At 42.3% G+C, this 15691-nt stretch overlaps 4 protein-coding genes across 6 annotated transcripts; 1 reads left to right on the plus strand and 3 right to left on the minus strand.

Annotated features, from left to right (window-relative positions):
* Positions 1-610: 610 nt before the first annotated feature.
* Positions 611-2389, plus strand: LOC146974468 (uncharacterized). The gene is made up of 4 exons (XM_085796821.1): positions 611-809; positions 919-1054; positions 1217-1344; positions 1733-2389. Exons 1-4 carry the CDS (start codon positions 734-736, stop codon positions 1801-1803), a joined length of 411 nt encoding a protein of 136 aa, XP_085652947.1. The 5' UTR covers positions 611-733; the 3' UTR covers positions 1804-2389.
* Positions 2390-2637: 248 nt separating this feature from the next.
* Positions 2638-5129, minus strand: LOC146974469 (sushi, von Willebrand factor type A, EGF and pentraxin domain-containing protein 1). 2 transcript variants are annotated; one of them, XM_085796823.1, is made up of 5 exons: positions 4621-5129; positions 4262-4426; positions 3974-4141; positions 3692-3892; positions 2638-3489 (listed from the first exon to the last, which is right to left on the minus strand). In XM_085796823.1, exons 1-5 carry the CDS (start codon positions 4712-4714, stop codon positions 3476-3478), a joined length of 642 nt encoding a protein of 213 aa, XP_085652949.1. In that variant the 5' UTR covers positions 4715-5129; the 3' UTR covers positions 2638-3475. The 2 variants fall into 2 exon arrangements, with proteins under 2 accessions (XP_085652949.1, XP_085652948.1); XM_085796822.1 differs by having other exon boundaries at positions 4615-5129.
* Positions 5130-5502: 373 nt separating this feature from the next.
* Positions 5503-9665, minus strand: hinfp (histone H4 transcription factor). The gene is made up of 9 exons (XM_085797854.1): positions 9450-9665; positions 8650-8876; positions 8416-8527; positions 8165-8317; positions 7996-8073; positions 7310-7430; positions 7084-7222; positions 6863-6987; positions 5503-6374 (listed from the first exon to the last, which is right to left on the minus strand). The coding sequence occupies exons 1-9, from the start codon at positions 9628-9630 to the stop codon at positions 5981-5983; spliced, it is 1530 nt and encodes a 509-aa protein (XP_085653980.1). The 5' UTR covers positions 9631-9665; the 3' UTR covers positions 5503-5980.
* A 1719-nt stretch (positions 9666-11384) lies between these two features.
* dpagt1 (dolichyl-phosphate (UDP-N-acetylglucosamine) N-acetylglucosaminephosphotransferase 1 (GlcNAc-1-P transferase)) lies at positions 11385-15024 on the minus strand. Of its 2 annotated transcripts, XM_085797857.1 has the most exons (10): positions 14951-15024; positions 14566-14833; positions 14302-14422; positions 13993-14206; positions 13125-13271; positions 12903-12987; positions 12602-12790; positions 12396-12483; positions 11729-11884; positions 11385-11634 (listed from the first exon to the last, which is right to left on the minus strand). In XM_085797857.1, exons 2-10 carry the CDS (start codon positions 14730-14732, stop codon positions 11569-11571), a joined length of 1233 nt encoding a protein of 410 aa, XP_085653983.1. In that variant the 5' UTR covers positions 14733-14833; positions 14951-15024; the 3' UTR covers positions 11385-11568. The 2 variants fall into 2 exon arrangements, with proteins under 2 accessions (XP_085653983.1, XP_085653982.1); XM_085797856.1 differs by having other exon boundaries at positions 14566-15024.
* Positions 15025-15691: the final 667 nt, after the last annotated feature.

Genomic DNA, 15691 nt, shown 5'->3' on the forward strand with positions numbered 1-15691 from the left:
CAATTTCAGCCCAGCAAGCCGTCTCCTTCTCTGTGCCTCCTTATCATGCTTAATGTTATAGGCAAACCCACCAGGACCATGTTCCTACAGACACTTTCTGTTGCTGCCTTTTGATTTTTTTCTTCTAGTGCAGCCTTGGTCTGATTACGACAGGTTAGTATCATATAAAGAAAGGTGCTCTGGTCACAGGCTCCAGTAAATGTGCTGCATGGCCATTTTCCAAGCTTGATTGATGAGGCTGCCATAAGGGACACATCAGGTGCTACTTGAGTCTGTAATTCTACTTCAAAGGCCAAATCCTGATTGCATAATGTAATATTTACCTGGAGGAAAGAGGAATGACCTTTCCTCCATTTGCTATACCTACAACAATTTCATGTGTGCATAAATAATCTGAAGGACAACCAACAATTCCTATTGAGCCTTTTGAGAAACAAAGACAAAAGCAGATCATTAATCAAGTACAGGATCGTAAATTTAATCAAGAGGGAACAGTGTTAATTCATAAAGTGCACATTAATAACGACTGACATGAGTGGGTTGAGAGCAAACACTTGTGGAGGGTTTAGTTTCAGCCTTTGTGCGACAAAGATGTCTCTGCAAGATTACTTGGTGACAGCATCAATAAAGGCATTCTGAGGCTGGAGTGTGCTCACAAATGAGGGTTTGGCCTGTTATAAGTTCTGAGCTGCTGTGCCATTAGACGCACATCTGAGGGAAAAGATCACACAGGATGGCTGCCAGCATAACCACCCTCCTCTCTGTGGGTTTACTTCTGTTTCTGACACAAGGAACTCTCGCAAACAAAGGTGAATTTAAAGTAAAAGTCAGAAATATCATCTTGAATGACTCATTTCTGTGTGTATGTATCATGTGAAGCATCACTCTAACTGAATATAATATGGTGTGCTGCTCCAGCGTCTCTTCCTATCAGGCTGTCTGTGGAGAATGACCTGTCTAACATGACTCCCGAGTCCTATTCCAGCTCTGTGGTGGAGGGAGGAGTGCTGCTGGGCGCTCTGAGGCGACTGCAAGAAACACAGCAGGACTTCAAGTAAGACCATCCATGACATCTCCTTTAATCTCTCTGCGTAGCATCCTTTTATTCTCAAAGGTGGCTCGGCTGTTTCTCTCCTACATATTTAAGCTCGTCCTGACCCATTTCCACTCTTAAAGAGACTGCAGACTCATGTCCTGACTCTGTGGGTGTTACCAGGTTCACGGTGAAGGAGGACCCGAACTTTGGCCTGTTTTTGGAGAGTGTGAATGGAGTGGCTGGCAACGAGCAGACGTACTGGGAGATCCTGTCGGAAAGCTCGGGAGAGTACGTCAAGCTGGATGTGGGTGAGTGTCCTCCCCAGAGTTCAGATACAACACATCTGAGGAAGACTTAATGAGCTGTAATGAGGCAGGAGAATCAGTTATCTTTTCACTTATTGCCGCAGGATGTGATTATTTTTTCAAATAGTTCAGTGTTGATAAACGTTACTGTATATCTGTCTTTTATATTTGGAGCAGGCAGGGCTACAACATAATTACAATCTGTTATTTTGTAATATAATAAAAGCTTCTTTTGTTATTGGGGGAGAAAAAGATGCTACACAGATAATTCCTCCTGTCTCACTGCTATAATTTCTATTATATCAACTGATGAGCACAGAATCTCTGTAGCCTATATATGTGAACTACCATATCATTAATATGTCTGATCTTGACTTTGTACATTTCCCAGGACTCGGCTGCTACAGACCAACAGCAGGTGAACACATCGTCCTCAGGTTCAGCACCTGGGAGCAACACTGAAGAGCTGCACTGTTTTGCAACAGGACTCTGGAGTCAGATGTGGACGAAAAGCTAATTTTGTTTTACATTAAATTTTTTCTCCTATTTCTGTGTCTGGATTTCCATGTTCTTATAAAATGTAAAAGTGGTGCGAAATGCAGGAACCTGCTGCACGTTAGAATAAACAAAACAGCAGCATCTAGTGGCTGTCAGGAGCAATGTCATCTAACTTAAAGTTAAATCTTTTTACTGTAAATGGGTATGGCATGTATCAAGGATAGATACAAGACTTATTGGAGCAATATCAGAAGAAATGTGACTAAACCTGAACAGTTTAAGTAAAGCAAGGCTGAATAACACTTGGAGGAGAGATGTACAGTATATGTGATGAAGTGATCCGAACTCTATATTATCATAACTGTTATTAGTGGCATCATTTTTCAGCTTGTGACAACTTAAGTGTGTTATAATAAAGAGGCTGCTACACACTAAATGTTTCTAACTGCACCAGAAATCAAGAGAGAGCTGGAGGAGAGAATAACAATCTACACATTTTAGAAAATTATATTTTTAAAGTATGTGATCACTTTTATACTTTTGTTCAATCTATGTCTCTGGGGGTCGTTTGACTTCCAATTGGCCTGCGTTTTTTTTTTTTTTTTGTTCTTTTTATTCGTTTGCAGCAGACATCATTCACATTTACATTCACAGTGCATCTACATAAAAAATTAAGATTTTATTTTACAGCAAAAATAATTTTGTGCCATTTTCCTCAAAATAAATGATTCAAATATTGAAGTGTGTACTACTTATGAGAATAATTTGATAATGAGGGCAACAACACTCTTAGTGTTAACTCCTCCTGTTGACCCCTCAACTCCCTGACCAAAGCTCCTCCCTTTGCAACAAGATTAAGGTTTCAGCTCCTTCCAGGACAGATGGACAGAGAGGAGGAGCGATGAGCCAGAGACGCTAATCTCTTGCTTTCACTGGCCTCTCTCCTTATCTTTACCTTTATTTCTACCTTTCTCTTAACAAAACAAACATCTTTAAAGACACGTTGTTCCAATGCCATGTTAAATTTAGTATGTTTAATTATCTTATATTTAGTAATACATAATATATGTGATATATACTGTATAATAGGGCATTGGCCAATTAGGGTATGGTGTCTGAGCTCCTAAATCCTGTCCTGTGAACAATAATTCATCCTCCCAAAGTGGGATTTTACTAAAAACAGAACTCACCACTTGGCACTTCAGGTATTTTCTTTTTTTTTTATTTGAAGTATTTCAAATAATTATTTGACCCAAATCTGACACAACCTCTTAAAGACTGTTTTGAATGAGTACAATTCATCTCACTTTTTTTTGTCTGACCCTCTCACCCACTCTACATCACACAGATTAGTTCAGTTTAGTTCTGCTTTGTTCATAATCCACCACATGCTCATATGGATGTGAACCTTTGGGAACTGAAATCTTCTTGTCATGACGTAAAATCCTGCACGGAGTGGTTGGCTTCAGTATGACAGATTAAAGACTAAAGATACAGATTTTAGTGCACCCATTTCTCCATATAACATGATGAAGCAGCGAACCCATAGTGTGGCTCCGTGGTGTACAAGCTTGTCTGTGTATGTCCTCTTCATCTATCTCACTGTACAGTCACAACATGGTGTCGTCTCCATGTTTCAGCCAGCTGATGCTAAAAACAAAAAGACAAATATGTACTTGGACACTGTATTCCTCAAACAGACGCACAGAAAATTCATGCTCAAAGTTCAAAGCAATAATTAACTACATTCAAGTGTATTTGCACTGTGACAACATTGCAACATGTTCATTATTGTATAAGTTTCAACAAGTCCCTCATTTATGCCTGAGAGCGTAGGGAGGAAACTACTCACCACATGATAAAGCGCAGTCACAAATGCAGGGGACACACTGGGAGAAGAACCTCTTCCAGCCTGTCTCCTTCTTCTTGCAGTTGTCTATCCGGGAGCAGCCTTGTTTGGGCGGACCGAAGTAGCTCTTAGATGTGCAGGTGGAGTTGCAGGTCTCACTAAGTTCCCTCTCACTTATTTCAATGCTTCCCCGCTGACACATTCCTACAGGACAGATGGGACAAATCATGTAAAGAGCTAAAAGGGGGGGGGGTCATGAAATATGTGTGGCGAGTGGTTACTCACGGAGGCAATAAGGTTTGGGCGTCCAGAGACCATTAGGCTGGCAAAACCTGGTGGGATTTCCCACCAGTGTGAAGCCGGGACGACAGGCGTACCTCACCACAGAGCCCACCCACCAGTCGTTACCGTACACTTCGCCATTATGGTCCACCTCTGGTCTCCCACAGTTCACTGACACACACAGGGAAGGAAACACAAAGTCAAAGCATAATAGGCTGACCAGGCAGAGTGGCTCCAAGTCAAAGTGTATCATCGAAATGTCAATGTGGGCTGTTGTGGTCTAAGTCTGACCTCTGCACAGGGACTTGTAGCCGATCCAGCAGCAGCTCGAGTCCCCACAGCGATCTGTCTTCAGCTCCTGGTGCTGAGACTTACAGCCGCCTAAACAAAGAGGTGCTGACCCGGACCAGTAAGTGTCATCTAGGAAATCCGGCTCAGGGATCCATTCTGTCTCAACTTACAGTAGAAAAAAAAAAATTAGCTTGTCAGAAGTGGAAAAACATCCATATAAGCAATAAAACTCTGAAGCCCCAAACTGGAAATACTCTATTATTATTGTTCCTACATTGCAATGAGCCCTGTCCCATGACTTAACAGTAGAATACTATTGAAAAAAATGAGATGCTGTTATTATGAGATCTTACCACTACCTTCCACTTCTCCAATCCATTCAGGCCACTGAGACACTCCTCTCTGGATAGACTCAAACAGCGACACCAGCAGCAGCAGCAGATAAAGCCTCATGGCGTCCGTCCTTTGGTGAAGTCAGTTACTGTGAAGAATCTGCAGACGGATCTGGAAACTGACCAGCAACTTCACAGCATACATCATCATCCTTGCAAAGTCACGGCCATTAGACTTGTCCCAGTCAAGCTGAGTTCCCTGACTGTTGAGTGAGGCGGCAGAGAGCAGTAAATAACACTTAAACTAAGCTCTGAGCGCTGCCTAATCTTCTACACACAGCTAATGCCTCCACTTACTGTAAGTCACGCCGTGGCTGGACTCACGGCTCTGGCAAAGATCTGTCATGATTCAATACACCTGATTACCAGAGCCTTGATACGATCAAAGCAAAAGGGGATGAACTGATCATATTGTGTTTCCAGGAGCAGCATTATGAGATGCATTCATTTTGTTATATATTGACAATCTACTTATGGAACCCACCTTAATGTTGTAGACTAGAAACATGTACCGTTCATAGACATTTTCAGTTTTAATACATTATGAAATTAGAGAAAAGTGAGTCTGACTGTTTTTGCTATTTGAGCAAATGCATAAAACCTGAGAGATTACAATAATCCTTTACACCTAATGAGCCCAGCCAGTACATTTGCTGTTGAAAACAAACTGATTATAACACAGTTTAATCGAATAAAAAGAAGGGGGCGCCATGATGCTAGTACAGACTCTGAATACTAAAGATGTACCGGCCTGAAAGTCAATATGTTCTCCTAAATAATTTGTTTAGAGAAATATTATGGATCAAAATACGGGAAAAAAAAAACAGACTATTTCAATTGTGAGTTTTTGGCAAACGTTTTGTGTCACAAGTTTATTAGGTTGTAGATTCAGTGTCAAAAATATAGTTAACCAAGCCAGTGAGAACGGCCCTCTTTGCTGGTCTCCACACATTATGCTGAACATTTATGCAAATAAACCTTTAAGAAGTTGTAGCTGATGTGTTGGACAGGTTTACCGCGTAAAAGAGAATGACCACCAACAAGACAGTGCAGCACTATTATCCAACTATGTGATGTTGTAGCACAATGATCTGAAAATAACTTTAAAACACTGGCAAACGACTTCTCAACAAGTTCAATATTAGCAAAAGAAAGAACATGAAAAATATTATTACCTAATATAGGCTTTTTAGTCTTGCAAGTGTCCCTTCATTCAGGCTCTTTGATTTATTGCCAAAACCTACATCTCTGTATCACCGTCCATTCAAGGGTCAGAGGACTTTTCATACATTTGCAATGTGTCTGTGTCTGTGGACTTATGTGCTGGTCAGACCATCTGCATCCCTTGCTGCTGAGCAGTGTCCTGGAGATGCAGCATGGTGGGTTCCTCCCCCGGTTGGGACAAATCTCCAGTGAGAACGTACAGCATGCCCTCTTCCTGACCGACCTCCACAGCGCTGATGGTCGGCTCCTCGGCGCTCTCCTCCTCCTCCTCCTCAGGCTCCTCCAGCAGCACCCCTCTCAGTCCTACCTGCAGCTCTGGAGGAGCGGCAGCTGCAGGTCCTCCGTCCAGCTCCTGCCCCTCAGTCGGACCACCGTCCTCGTCCTCGTCCTCGTCCGTCTGCCTGCTTTGTCTCTCCCTCATCAGCTGCTCCGTCAGTTCCACGCTCTCGTAGCGAATCAGATGCAGCCGCAAGAAGCCGTCTTCGTGCTCCTTGTACCTGGCAGAGTGATGGACGCATCTTCAGTGATATGATACTCCACACACGGCTTTAAAGGGATAGTTCAACATTTTAGCAAATTGGCCCATTGCCATAATCCCTATAGTCATAGCAGTAGGTTTGTTACCTTTAATTGTCGGTGCAAGCTGTTTTTAGAACAGCGGAGCAGAGCCGTGAGCTGCTCAGAGCTACGCTACAGAGGCTCATGGGATTTCTTGGTTTCCCTCATCAAACTCATCAAATACACAAACCAACAACTCCAAAACGCTGTCGTGGACAAGTTGTGACCTGCACAGGGAAGCCAAGAAATCCCATCAGCCTCCGTAGTGTAGCTCTGAGCAGCTCGCGGCTCTGCTCCGCCGTTCTAAAAATAGCTTGCACCGACAAATAAAGGTAACAAACCTACTGCTAAGACTATATTATTATTGCCAAAATGTTGAACTATCCCTTTAAGTCCACACTACTGGATGCCTGGGTGTAAAACCTACCTGAACCTGGGGTGTCCAGATGGCCATTTGAACTGATGCTTCTTGTGCAGATGGACTGTCAGGTTGTTGCCCCTGGTGAAGCACTGACCACACACGTGGCACTTGTAGCGAGCTATAAAATTCCCCTGATTAAAAAGAGAAACATTACAGATAAATGATGATATCAACATTTTTTAGAGAGTTTAAACCAAACAGTTGTCTGAATAGGTTCCACCTGATACCTCGTGCTCTCTTTTGTGGTGCATCTTCATGGTGCCGGGGGTGCGAGAGGTGAAACCACAGCCGGGAACGTCACAGTGGAAGCCCGGATCGATGCTGTGTGTGTCCAGATGTTTGCGCAAATCAATCAGCTTCTTACAGCTGCAAACACACAACAACAATACTTCAATGAAAGAGCGTATCAACAGTCTAGTATTGATTTTCCTGCAGGTTCAGAGGATGTGATACCTGTACTCGCAGTATTCACAGCTGTACGGCCTCTCGTTACTGTGGCGGAACTTGATATGGTTGCGCAGTGAAGAGGGTGTTGGACACGTCATGTCACAGAGAGGACATTTGTAGTGGCTCACTGTACCAACAAGAACATGACATGTCAGATTAAATCTTCTGATTATACCACAGTGATGCTTGTTGTCAACAGGAGTCCCTCACTCACTTGTTTAGTAAATTGTATCACATGACAGCTTGTCACTGTTGTTGTACCAACGCATACGTCTATCGTAGTGATTTCTCTACAGTATAAGTGGAATTGGTCTGGAAAGTTGAGATATAACGTTTTACTAATGATGCTCTAACTGTGCAGAAACTTAACTGATGATGTGCGTGTGTGTGTATGAAATGTTAAGATTTCATACACACACCAGAAGTGGTAAAATGCACACAAAACAAAAAAAACAACTAAAAAGAAAGAAACACAAACTTGGACAAGACTAACTACCGTAGTCGCTGTGTAATAACTTGTATCTTATCTCATATTTATCAGTTCAAAACTTGGTTTCAGGAATTTCATACTGTCAATCTGAAACTGTTGTTTGGTTTGGGTTTGAGCTGCGTTGTTTTAAGTCCTCCTTTTATTTTAAGTCTAAACATTTTAATTCAACACTGACTCTGTCATAACAGTAGAGCGGACTGACCGTGGGTCCTCATGTGGTCTCTGAGCAGCCGTTCTGTTGCAAAACGTTTGGAGCAGTGGGAACACTGAAACCTCTGACCTGCAGCACAAAAAAACAAAACAAATATGAACCTATAGAAATTGCAAATGATGATAGTCTCTGTGTATCAACTCTGATGTGCAGTTCTTACCTTCCATGGCGCTTTGTCGTATGATGTGATCAAACAACTTGGTGTTGCTGGCGTACATCCCCCCGCAGCCTGGACACGCCACGACCTTCTCCTGGGTATGGCTGCGCAGATGCTCCCGCAGCTTCGGACGCCCTTTTGCAGTGGCTTCGCAGTCTGGAGAGAGACAGATGCAGAACTTATCCTTTTAAACCTGTGTCATCATAAACCTGCTGTGTAACCGTTATCAAACACTTCTAAACTCAAATATTCACCTTTCCATCCACAGCGTATTGGGAATTCACAGTCTCCTGTAGGTATATCTATGCACAGGCTGTGCATCTCCACATGCCGGTGGAACCACTCAGGGTTTTCATACGGTGGTTGCTAGAGAACACAAACTTAGAGTTAAGTGAGTCATTTCAAAGAAATCTTTTACTTTATCTTAGCTGTGCACGCTCTGACGCTGTGAGATCTGATTTACTGACGTTGACTGTTTCAGACTGTACCTCACATTCCTCCCACAGGCAGACGAAATTGTCTTGGATTTCAGGGATGATGTTGCGGTTGTGGAAACCGATGGAGCAGCTGCCGATATCTGGCTGGGCGTTCAGCACCTGTTGACCCAGCTGCTTCAGCTTCGTGTGGTAACAGTGAAAGTACAGGTGTCGGCGCAGCTCCTCGGGACCCTCCATGGAGCAGAAGCCACAGTCTCTCCACAGACAGTTTCTCTCCACTTGGCACAAAAAGCAAAGACTTTGCATTAGTAAAGATGCGGATCCTATTCTGGAGCTTGAGTGTCATCTATTATTTCACAGGGCACAAGGAAAGTGGATGTGAAAGGAAGCCTTTTTGTTTTTGTTCCAGCCAAGGTAATTTCACGACTTTTCCCAATAAACACATCAAAACACAACACTTGGAAAGGAGCAGGGAGAAGATACATCTTATATTGCCTGCCCCTCACTTAATACAAAAAAAACAACAAAAAAAACATAACAAACAAAGCTTCAATCTGACATTTTTGCATTAATAAAAAGAGTATGTGAGTCATTAAGTACTTGTAGCCGTCTAATGTACAATGTTTGGATGTTTAGATGCACACACTTTTACAGGGACAAAACACATAGATGCAGTCACCACATTTTATTGTTTAGCTGCAAATCCTTTCTCAACCAGTTACAGACACCAACACTGACTTGTATCTTCCCCATTAGTCATCTCAGTGTCTCCCCGGCCTGGGCTTCACTTCCTCAGTTTTCCAGCCACAGTCTCACACAGTCTGACACAGTGTGACACCTGTCCTCCTCACCTTCTGCTTCGTCCTCCTCCTCCTCCTCCTCCTCCTCCTCCTGCGCCGCCATGTCCACAGCACTGAGGTGAACCTCCGCGTGCTTGCAGAAGTTTTCCATCCGACTGAACGACTCCTGGCACAAGCCCCACTCACACTCCAGCTTCAGTGTTTTCTTCTGGAGGCGTTTGTTGGGAGGCATCTCTCCCTCTCTGTCTGTCTCTGTCTCCCCCCCTCTCTGTCTCCCTCCCTCTCTCCCTCTCTGTCTGTCTCTGTCTCCCTCCCTCTCTGTCTCCCTCCCTCTCTCCCTCTCTCCCTCCCTCTCTCTCTGTCTGGGTCAGACTAGGACTTGGGTGTCAAAGTGAAGCCGCTAACGTCGTCTCCCAGGTCGGACCATCACCTTCCGTCCACCTGGGCTCAGCTACAGCAGCTAACGCCAGGTGTTGTTGTCGTGGGTGAAGTCAGTGTAACCAGAGTCTGTCAAACACCGAGCGTCTCTAACACAACCGGACACACATCCTCACAAAACTGTCCGAGCGGGACAAAACACGCGAAAACACCTAAATAACCCTTTAACTGTCTCCACGCGGTTGTTTGTGGACAAACATCACGAACATTGAATTTAACACCGGAGTTGTTTTGGCCAAATATATGAAACGCGGGTTGTGTGCAGCGTACATATGTGTCCCCACGGAAACAAGCTTAAGAGTTCCGGGTTGTACTTTGTTCCGCCTCATAATCTCCTGTTGAATTTCCTACATATATTTCAAATACGTAAATTTACACCCGTACTCTCCCCCTACTTAATACATATTTGTGTTTTTTTTTTTTTTTTTTTTTTACATTCAAATGCATGTCAAAGGCAAATAAAATAATTTAGTGACAACAAATTTCACATGCAAAACATAAACATTTCATAGTGTTAGAGATAATAGCACATTTTAGTTGTGAACATGATACACATGTATTTGACAGTTCTGCACTATAGTTTCTTGTTATTTATTGTCTGACATATAGGCTGCCACCACTAAACAAAAATGCATGAAAAGTTAAAATTGGCTATGCAGATCTTCTTTAATAATTATAGTGTTGTGCATTGTGGTATTGCTATTAAAAAATGAACTGAATATTAATTCCACAACAGCACGATCTTGTATTTTAAGTTTCTCAGCTTTTATTTCTGAATTTGAGTGCTTCCACTCAGTGCTTCGACATCCCAACCACAATAGTTTCAAACATGTAATTGCATTTCTTAACAAAATAGTCCAGTGCCAGTTGACTTCACATTGATGTTTGCTGAACCTCCGGAGGAAAATGCATTTCACTCATAAAAATCAAGCTTTTACCAATCACCTTGAAAACAGTCAAAGCCTCTCATTGTCGGCAGTACACCCTCACCATTGACCATTGACTTACTGATAAGTCACTTATACAGTAAACACACTTTAATCTCTTTGCATCTCTTCTAATATCCACTCTGTTTACCTACCTACACCCAATTCCTTCAGATAGGGTCATCAAACATATGGTTTGTCATTGCTTTTCTTCACAATCACGATTCTGTGTGCGTTTTCACAGAGGTAAAAACAATCAAACAAAAAAAGATACCAACTTTCCCACCCACGTTGCATGGATTTACAGTCCACATTTTCCTTTGGCCATTTCTTTTCTTCAACAGCAGATTTAAACAATGGACCTCTCTGAAAGTTTTTGACCTTTGTAGAGCACTTCAACATCCATAAATCTCCTAACAGACTTAGGACTCAGCCCTGAAGATCAAAACTGCACCTACCTTTAAAAAACCCAGTACAAAAATATACTTTAACGTGGACATTCAAGATAATTCCAGTCGCACTGTCCTGCTTGTAATTACTGAACCCCAAAGGAGGATAACAAACAGAGCTGCTGTTGATAAGACCCTTAAGATGTTTATGGTTATATGTGAAAATGTTTCGCCACAGTGGAATATAGCGTTAAATCTTGCACTGAGTCTTTACTGCAGGTCGAGTCTGAGGCAGAAAAGTAACTGTGAGGTAATGGAACCTATTAAAAGGCAGATGAACCATGAGCCTGTAAAACATTTCCTCATCGTAGTTATATTTTAACAGTCCACATTCGAGCCCGTGTCTCGTAGAGTTGTCTAGACGTCGTAGAAGAGACGCACCAGGTGATAGCGGATCCCAAAAGCCACTGCGCTGCCCATCACCTGAGGGAGACGGGGAAATGAAACATTCACAGTCTTCCCAATGACTGGCACTTTTCCATTGTATTTTGACATAGCGGGTGCTAGTTTGTCGTACCTGTATGATGAGCATGATGACTGTGAGATTTCTCTCATGGATGGGACCAAGAAACTTCAGAACCAGATTTATCAAGGTCATATTGTTGCACTCAATAAAATCACCATCTCCGTCCTGGCCTCTTCGCACCTCAAGCAGCTTTAATAACTCTGCCACCTGTTGAGGATCAAAGGTATTATTGTTATAAACCAATAAACACAGCTGGAGGCCTCCTGCTGATCTGCATCATGTGCATGTTTACCCACCGAGACCAATCCTCATTACGTGTACTTTATTAACAGGTAAACTGCTCCGTCGCTGCAAACATCTCCAGCTTTTTTAATGATTCAAACTGTTACATCATCAAATTGCAATTATATCTGATTGATAAGGGAATTTGAGTTGAGTCAGGTCAGAGACTGCTCTGCAAGACTGCTCTGCAATAATTGTTGTCTTATTGTATGTTGCATTCAACTAAATGTCGTTGTGTTTCGGACTATTGGTCAAATACAATTATCATATTAATTTTTCACTATTTTCTGATGCTGTTTATTGAACATGACATGCAAGCTGAAGACTTCAACTTCTTCTTTCAAGAGACAAAATTATGAATATAATGATAAATGTGCCAACTGGGAGAAACCCTTTTCTTGGACAAGAGTAAAGTAAGTTCACTACAGAGCTTTACCTTCAGAATAAGGTGTCCTAAATTAGAAAGGTCCTTTCTTTTGAATTTAGAGTAGCTCATCCCCAGTTTGCCTGTGTCTGGATTCAGTCTTCCATTGGGAGAAAGAAAAAAAAAGGATGAAACACAAACAATGAGAGAATACAATCAGCATAAATTAATTATAAATCACCAGAATCAAATTTAAAACCCCATGAGCCATGAGTCACCTGGGGAGCCGGTGTCTGGGACAGGGGATGATGTGGAAGAGCTGAGGCAAAGAGTAGATAAAGTTAACCACTTGAGGAATGAAAAACAGCAGCATTGTTTTGCTGAAGTGTCCTAAAATGCCGACGACAGCAAAGGTCATCCCGGCAAAGTAGCAGAAAGTATCTCCCACAAAAACAGACGAGGGATACCTGTAAAAAAAAAAAAGTTATAAGATGACAATAATATAGAGTGAGGACATCAAATATATTAAATCTCTTCGCAATTTCAACTGAAAAGTCTCAGGTGAAAAGTTCAACTCACCAGTTGTGGTAAAAAAGTGCTAATGTGGTGAAGAAGAATGGTGTCATGAAGTAGAGGGAGAAAACGTGGTCGTCACGATAATCTCCTGATTGATTAGACAACAGAAACACAACAAAACAAATGTCAAGACACAAACATATCCACTACTCAATATACGATTTGCACCACTGAGGGTGTTGTTATCCGTGATGCTGATGAAAAGAAGGAGAAACAGTCACACACCACTGAGCTCCAGCAGGTTGAAGACGATGATGGAGCCAGAGATGAAGAGGGCTTGACCTGATTCGATGCCGTTGATGCCTGCGAGGATATTAATGGCATTTGTGCAGAAAACTGCAAGCATTCCCATGTAGACGTAGTAGAGAATACCTGCAGAGGATCATAATTCAGTTAACTTACAGGAAATGAGCAGCACTGTCTACAACAACTGCACCAAGAGCTGTATACAAATAACAGATGAAATGCCCTTTAATATCCATCAGCACAGTGGACAGTGCAGCTGTTTCAACGGCTGTAGAGTTAGACTGGATATGTCTTTTTTCTCATTCCCAGAACCAATAAAGAGATTCGCAGACGGGCCTTCAAATTTAACTTCAGACTGGAACAACCTGTCTGACACCATAAGAACCATCAGCTCTTTTTTTTAAACGCACTTTTGCTCAACTTAAAACATCATGTCAGTGCTTTTAATGGTGGTGTCTTCTGGCTCCTCACTTTGGCCGTAACACGTCTGTGTTACGTCCATGCAATATTGTACTGTGTTGTACGGTAAGGTCTTGTATTTATTGCATCATAGTGTTGTTCTATAGTGCACACTGTGTCTGTGCTGTACTACTGTTGTATTATACCATGGTTGTTGGATATGTATAGTGGATGGATGGGTTTTATTTGAGAGCTTCTATGTATGTCTGTTATTATGACTGTATATGTTGTATGTGCTTTGTGTTTTACTATGTTGGACCCACTCAAAAACGAGATTGCTCCTCATCTCAAGGGGTTATTCATAGGTAAATCTGAAATTTGAAATCTCAGTCTTGTGATACTGGCATAAAGGCACATCTGGACGACCTTGGTTTGGTACTCAACTCACCCAGGTCCAAGTGCAGCCCCAGCAGGGCCCTGAAGGGCTTGGGCACCACGATGACCGTGTTGCCGAAGTTGGTGAAGTAGACCATGAGCAGCGGCAGCGAGGCCATGGTAGGAAGCAGGAGCTTGTGTCTCCAACGCAGGTTGAGCACGTCGTCAGCGAAGCCCAGGAATATCATGCAGCAGATGGCCAGGAGAGCACCGATCAGCTGCACGAACTGACCCATGGATGAAAACAACACAGACATCAGAGACGGGGCTTTGGATTTGAGACAGACACACAAGTTTACTAAACAATGTGACAGCAGCTCACCTCGTTATGTGGGAAGCCCATGCACTGATCTCCCACAAAGCAGCTGAGGAAAGGCACGGGAATGAAGCAGAAGAGGATGATGAGGAAGACTGTCCCACTGATGACTCCTTGAGACTCTGGGCTGCAGAGAGAGATGACCAGGAAGAGGAACAAGACAAGGACAAGGGCACAATAAACCACAATAAATAAAAACAGTCATATTTATATAATATACAAACACACTATTTACTATGAAATCACTGGTCTAGGGAGAGGAAGACTCACACTTCCTTTTTGGTAGTTTTGTTTAGGTCCATTCCGTATAACCTGGCTGCGATGAAATGGTCTTTGAAAGCAGGAATTAGTTTCAGTGTGGCCAAGCAGCCGAGCGCAGACATGAGCCCGTTGATGACCAGCGGCAGGACGGGGACCGGTGACATGTTTTCAGGCATTTCTGTGAGTGGGTCTGTCTGGTCCTGACGGATCAAATCACGTTTTCAAGCTAATCTGACGTTTCCCCCTTCGGCGGATCGATGAACGGGCTTTGGCAGGTCTTCACTCAGGTAAAAAACACACATGTCATACCGTCATTTCTACGACTAAATACATCTCTGTACTTCCGGTGTCAGAGAAAAATAAGTCCACTGGTCCCAATGGTAGTCCTCCATACCATCTTTCATTACGGTTTATTGATGCTGTTGTCTATTTGCTGTGGCTGCTTGTCTGAACTCCACGTCTGTAGTCGCCGGAGTGACGACAGGGCGGAACTTCCGGTTCAAGCCTTCAAAATAAAAGATCTACAAGGGTTTCCCTTTTTTTCCCCTTCTTTTTTTTAAAGGTTGCAACTGGTTGCAACAAACATTTTTAAAGAATGAATAAAAATAGTAATTTATTATATCATCCGGATGAAATATATATGGAAAATATATGCAAAGAAAAAAAAACGATATGCAATAGGATTTATGGCTAAATTAACAAAATCTTATTATCAAATTAGCTATGAAGAAATTATAATTTAATTAATTTGAAAATGTATCCCCCATTTTTTTTCAAGCTGTCTTGTCTCAGAAATATTTCCTAAGACCCTGAAATGATTCATAGCCTATTATTTACAATTATCAATATCATTTTAGGAGTGCTACAGTGTAAAATAAATTAAATAAGTCACCATTAAAAATGTTGTACTATATGAAGTTTAAATCAAATGTCAATTTATTATAACAATGTTTTAAACTTGTATTTTGAGGGGCCTATAAACACAACCTAACAGAAGATTATGTAGCAATGCAGGACCTGGTTGATGAGTGGTGAATATGACCAGAGACGTTGAAGGACTTTGGTATGACCAAGTAATAAAATAGCCATAATCCAGATGACACACAGGGTTGCTGTCTGTTTCCCCTTCCTTGGT

Source organism: Trachurus japonicus, chromosome 14, assembly GCF_045865225.1.
Source record: "Trachurus japonicus isolate A0001 chromosome 14, Traja_1.0".
Taxonomy (NCBI): domain Eukaryota; kingdom Metazoa; phylum Chordata; class Actinopteri; order Carangiformes; family Carangidae; genus Trachurus; species Trachurus japonicus.